Source organism: Vanessa cardui, chromosome 20 (genome assembly GCF_905220365.1).
Source record: "Vanessa cardui chromosome 20, ilVanCard2.1, whole genome shotgun sequence".
NCBI classification, from domain to species: Eukaryota; Metazoa; Arthropoda; class Insecta; order Lepidoptera; family Nymphalidae; genus Vanessa; species Vanessa cardui.
The window spans coordinates 12,837,988-12,844,322 of record NC_061142.1 but is presented as its reverse complement, the minus strand read 5'-3'; the positions used below and the strand labels follow the sequence as shown (position 1 = coordinate 12,844,322).

General features: G+C 36.2%; 1 protein-coding gene across 2 annotated transcripts; it reads right to left on the bottom strand.

Annotated features, from left to right (window-relative positions):
* Positions 1 to 1,467: 1,467 nt before the first annotated feature.
* On the bottom strand, positions 1,468 to 4,083 carry LOC124538515 (mitochondrial intermembrane space import and assembly protein 40). 2 transcript variants are annotated; one of them, XM_047115598.1, is made up of 4 exons: positions 3,934 to 4,083; positions 2,808 to 3,056; positions 2,417 to 2,671; positions 1,468 to 2,191 (listed from the first exon to the last, which is right to left on the bottom strand). In XM_047115598.1, the coding sequence occupies exons 3-4, from the start codon at positions 2,647 to 2,649 to the stop codon at positions 1,966 to 1,968; spliced, it is 459 nt and encodes a 152-aa protein (XP_046971554.1). In that variant the 5' UTR covers positions 2,650 to 2,671; positions 2,808 to 3,056; positions 3,934 to 4,083; the 3' UTR covers positions 1,468 to 1,965. The 2 variants fall into 2 exon arrangements, with proteins under 2 accessions (XP_046971554.1, XP_046971555.1); XM_047115599.1 differs by having other exon boundaries at positions 3,823 to 4,080.
* Between the last annotated feature and the right edge of the window lie 2,252 nt (positions 4,084 to 6,335).

Genomic DNA, 6,335 nt, shown 5'->3' with positions numbered 1-6,335 from the left:
GTTTGAAAAAGTTCATTAATTGATTACTCATTATTTTACTTTGGTCACTTAATGAATTCTTGCAATAAGCCGACGATATATCCTTTTTAGTGCTCATAGATATATTATTGTTTTGATTTGTTACATGCATTGAAACAAGATGGCAGCACCATATATACAATCTGGTTAAACCATTTCAACTTAACGCTCAACAGACAACAAAAGCGATGAAGTGTGGTCTTGGGCCGACATATCCGACACCCACGGCTTAAAAGTAGGACGTTACCTTGTGGGTCCTTATATTTCCTTTTTCAGACGACCCTGAGGAGGATCGCAAATGTGATGGCTGCGGTCCGGACGGAGTAGGCATAACCGATGGCCATAAACGTGTTATACGTGAACGATGTCACAGCCATCGACAGAACGGTCTTAATAGGTCGGTTTTAGTGGCTAGTAATACCACATGATCTCTATATATGTTTCAATAACATTATCGTTTTATATAAAAGCCATACAAACCAAACAGCATGGATTTTAGCTATAGTTCTATCAAAGTCTGACAATTTTTAATGACGTCAACAATTAGTTCCAATAGTTTTCTGCTTTTTTGGTCATGTTAAACAACGCGGCCCCTTAAAAACATATTCGAAATTCCAACTGAAATGGAGTAGCACAGCTTGCTGAAAGGACTTTATTGGGAAACACTGAAAAAGTGGAAAGGGAAAGGTTTAAATTAAATTCTTGTAATGTTTGTTCTGTTCAGTAATCCGGACATTAATTCTAGAGTGTTACGTAAATCCTGTGTTATAGTTTGTCTAATGTACAATTGTACATGTTCTCATTAGTGTAGGCCTGTAGGATCATCTTTTTCGTTCGCTCGTACACACTCTTCACTCAATAACATTGAAATACAAATTATCTTTGTATCGCACTAGCTAACGTTGTTTGCGATGTTAACATCAAGAGACTACGGTGATTATTTCTTTAACAACCAGCTCGAAGCTCAGATAGTTCTTAAAATTATTTGTGATTTACACAGGACATAGTTGAATATATTCAACTTCAAAAAAATAATGGCAATCTTCGTAACTAAAACTTACTTATCTACATACTTCTTATCTATACATTTAATACTGCTAAGCAGCGGCTCGGCTTTGCAGGAGTGGACATAAGTTTTTTTTTAAATAATTTTACCTCTGATTTATATTTTTATTGCCTTTTTCCGACATGTTTAACAATTGTCGCTCTATTTCAACTTATTTACACAAAAATATTAATAAATTATATGCTTAAACCTTCTTTGTAAATCCGTCTGTCTATTAGGGAAAACCTCATGAAAATCCGTTCAGTAGTTTTGGAATTTATCATTAACATACAGACCGACAGACCACAGGCGGGGGATTTTGTTTTATAATATGTAGTGATAACATTGATGCGGCCTACGGCAGTTCTCCCAGCAGAGATTATGATTGAAATGAAAGACAGATATATTTTCTTAATCATTTATTTACGATAAAATTACACAGGATTACTTTGTAAAATCAAAGCAATACTTGTCACCTTTACAGAACGCGCATTCGTCATTAAGAGACGAAGCTTATTGGCAGCAATATAAACCAAAACAGTCAACTTATTTTAACAACAAACGAACTAAAACTGTACGGTAATAAAATACCCTACGGATAATTGTGCTTTATACACAACCGAGCAAACCCGAGCCATCGAGCGAAGCAAGGGGCGCTGCGACGCATGCTCGGTGTCCCGGGCGGTGACACGCGACGCCCAATTGAATACCATCATGTGTTTGTTGTTTCATGGGCTCACTCGGATCCCGCCAGAGCTGCACTTATAATCGAACTACGCATACAAAAAGGAATGGCGGCATGGCGAATACGATAATCCTAATACTATTCCAGTGCCCCTCTGAAGACTGAAATGATATCATAACACATCGGGTGGTGGTATGTCTCGTGTCGCAGCGGGGGCTCAGGCGCGCGCGGGCGCGGGCTCGGCGGGGGGCGCGCTCTCGGCGGGGGCCCCGGGGGCCGCGGGGGCCTCCCGCTCGGAGGGGGCGGCGTCTCCGGCCTGCTCCAGCGCCGCCGCCAACTCGTCCTCGTCCTCGTCCTTGCCGTACAGCTCGGGATACTGCCCCATACACTCCTGCATTATACTAAACTTTTCGTAGCAGTCGCTGCCTTTGGGGTCCGCCTCGCTGAAATGAGAAAATTTGTGTCGATGATTGATCAATCAAAATCGAAATAAATCAAGTCACACCTAAAACACAGTATCGATTCCGGTTCAGGTGTGATATGATTAATTCGTACAAACCAGAATCTAATAAGAATGTAAAATAGTTTCAGACTTGATATATTAAGTTGCCCAGAAAATTTGATATCAGTAGTTTAGTACGGGCCCATTGAAGAGGACCGAGCCGCACCTGTAGTGGAAGCAGGAGAAGGCGTCTCGGAACTGCGTGCCGCAGGGCCCCGTGGCCATGCCGCCCAGGCACGGGCAGCCCCAGTTGATGGAGCCGTCGGGCAGGATGAGGCCGGGCGCGGGCTCGGGCGCGGGCAGCGCGGCCGCGCTCGGCGCCGCCAGCTCCGCGCGCGCCGCCACCACCACCACGTCCTTGCCGCCCTCGCCCGTCTCCCACACGCGCCGCGCCGACATGCTCTCCGCGATGCTCGTGGCGCTGGCGGGTCACCGGACATGGTCGATTGGAAATGATATTGAATTGTCAGTGAAATTTTAAGTTTAGATATTACTAAATTGAAACTTTCAAAATGATATCTCGATAACTAGATAGTAGCCAGTAAAGAGAGACTTACACGGATTAAATCAGTGCCTGCAAGGAAGGAGCCTCGGCAATTACACGTATGTTCCGCGGTGTGAGCGCAAGCGCCGCTCGTAGTTTCCGCAGGTGCGTATCCCGGGTTCGCACGAGCACGTGCGCCGTCTCACACTCCTCGCGCACGCGCAGTACGTCCGCCCGCACGCCGCAACACTCGCCGAACAATTTTTGCGTAGCTTCTTGCAATATACTTTGAACTGCCAACTCGGCTCTAAGTGAAGTGCTCCTGAAAATTGTTATTTAGCCATGTGTATATTAATAATATTAACACTTTTTAAAGTTTTAGAGAAAATGTTATTTTATAATAATACAAATGTTACTTTGAATGAAGATGGAGTTAATATAAAACCTTAGCTTTACATGCTAAATGCAACTCACTGAGGGTTCAGTTACACCAAAAGTTCTTGGACAATATATGTTAGTCTTAATTTAAAACTACTTCGCCTAAATATTTCTACTTGTACTAAATTACTCAAAAAACATCACCAACAATATACAACAATAAATATTAATATACCAAATGAAATAGTTCACTAATTGGAAAATAATAAATAAGTATAAGGAAACAATATTCAAATCAACTTTATCATAACTATGTCTGTGCTATTGTGAATGGAGACCTATGTGTTATTCCCACTGCAGTATAAACTATTCCTTACTGTGCTAATTTTCCATAATCTTATATTCACATTATATTTATTGGCTATAGTTACACTGGCTCGCTTATATTACTACTACTCATTTATATATATCTTTAATTTTTCATTTTAGAACAATGAAAGCCGCACTAAAGCCCAATAAATCAGTTGTAAAGCTGGCAAACTTATAATTAATGCAGCATTACTCAATTTACATACATATATACTAGGTTAATTATAATTACTATTTCTTCAAACGTCATTACACTAACATTCGGGATTATTTTGCGAAAAATAATATTTTAGTAATAAAATTTGGTAAATTATTTCATGTTATGCAACATTGTTACTTACAAATCTAATTCCAAATCCAAATAAAAGTATCGAGTGTGCATTATACGCCGATAATTAAATTCATAACATAAAAATAAACGTTACTAAAATACGCTTAATTAACTGAATTACCATAAAGTAGAAATAATCTTCAAATCACATGAATTAGTAAGAAATTCAAACTGAAGAGGTTATGTTGATAATAATTGATATTCGGTATCTCTCTCGAATCTCGGTCGCGAGCTGTCAGTGTCAATCCCAATGTGAATGTGTTGACTTTTTGAGGCACTCAAATGCTATGAACAATCGGATACTTATAACACAACTGATTAGAGTTTTTACATTTTAATTAAATTTATTAATTTATTATAATAGTTAAAATAATAATTTTAATATTCAAAGCGCTATTTTTACTTATTGTTAAGTTAAATTGTTAGGCAGCGCCATCTACCATAGTGTAAATTTTGTATGACTTGTTATGATAGATGGCGTTTAATTTGACTTAAGTAGTTTATAGTAGCTATAGTAGTTATGTATATACTATTATATTTAAAGAGTAACTACATATTTTTAACTATGTTGATTTGGGCATTACTTTAACTATTGCGCACTGCATAAGCTTTTTAGCATTTCCTACATCATATGAAGCAAAAACATTGTATAATTTAGTTATTAATATTCTAAAATTAAGAAAATAAATTAATGTAAACTGCTTACAGTACAGAGCGATATAGTCAAATTGATGACTAAGCTCTATAATAAAAAAAAAAACATTTTTAATTTTGAAAAAAGTAAAAAACAGAAATATTCCTATGTCTAATTTCAGAATCTTAAAGGTTCTTCGGATAAGGACATTCATTAAGAAAACTTTAATAAAAAAAAATATATATATCTTTCAGTAAGTATATAAAAGAGTTAATATATATTGAGCTATAAATAATTGAACCAGTTCAAACATTGATTTGTCGAATATTTTGATAATGGTTAGATAAATAATACGTGGTCTAATTTTCAAATTACAAATATAACAGAGCTTAGAATAAAAAAAATATATTTGACTTATATTATTTTGTTACACAAGTACACCGAGATCCCAGTACACAAGCCATCAGGTTGAAGTAATATTATTTCGCAAAATGTGCATCGAATCGATGACCGATAATATTATTATAGGTATACATTATTATTACTTGTAAAACAACAGTTTTTTGTGTTAAATTGTTACCTAACTGTAGTGTGTAAAATAGGATGATGTCGTGACTAAGTTTACTGATTGGCAATTAATATTCATCCCTCGTTTAGTCGCACCGGCAGCTCCTACTGCGGCAAGCGACCCCTCAGTAACATAATATATTGTTATGTTACTCAACAGGTTCGAAACAAACAAAGATCTAAAATCTTTAAAATTATCAAAGTTTCATTAAAATTATTATATTTTAAAATAAGAAAATAGCCATTTTTTATAACGAGCGGGTTGACAAGACGCCACCTAATGAAAACTTTATTTTATGTTCGAAACATATTTTAAAGAACTTAATTTGAGCTAATTAATTATTCGTGTACTCTTTTTGTGTTAAATAATCCTTCGATACTATGGTTATTTGACCACCTGAAGTCATTTAGTACAGCATTTACTTACCCGCCCTTATAAAGAATTATTACAATGTGATAACCATTGAAATAATTTATTCTTTGACTGTTAGTTGTACGTCTTCACCTTAACTTTAATGCTCATTGATAATTTCATGTTACTCATCCGCGTCCACGTGGTTGTAGCCGGTTGTAAGCGTGTGTAAACAAACCGCCTGCGCTTCATCGATCCGCCGCTAGATGGCTGTGCCGGTTACGACCAGCGTTGCGTTGTTTTAGTAATTTCCATTAATATTCTAAATAAATATCTAAGAATTTCAGTGAATTTATTTAAAAAATATATTATATGTAGTCATATAGGTTAATTATTAGTTGTTATTGCATAATGTTTTTTTGTCCAATGTGTTACGTGATGTTAGTAACATTGTGCTATACCAAATAGAAATTACCATTCACACTTTTAATAAAATAATAAATAAAATAATAGTTGGAACAATATGGATACATATTTATTACTAAATTGCCAATACAATTTACAGCTTTTACCGGCAACTTCGTAAGTATGCAGTTCATATCTGCGATAAAGCCTGTAAATCTAAATAAAGAATCCCCAATAACTATTAGAATTAACGAGAAATTTCAACCTCAAAAATGCCAAAATATTGCACTAAAAATGGCGAAAATTATGCAAATGCATATAATGCGATGTCTAGTTATTACCAATAGAGAAGCGGAAAAGTACTCAAACTGCGCGCTTACCTAGCGGGGTTGGTGTGTTTCATTTTTTTTCTAAAATTATTGTTGTTGTATGTATATAAAGTTGGTCTGAAAAAGCAGGAGCAGTCGTAACGATAGAAGTGGATATCAAAGTGACATATTTAAATCAAAGTAGGTATAAATATAAAATTAGATAATATGATAGTGCTTAGATTGCAGAAAATGTA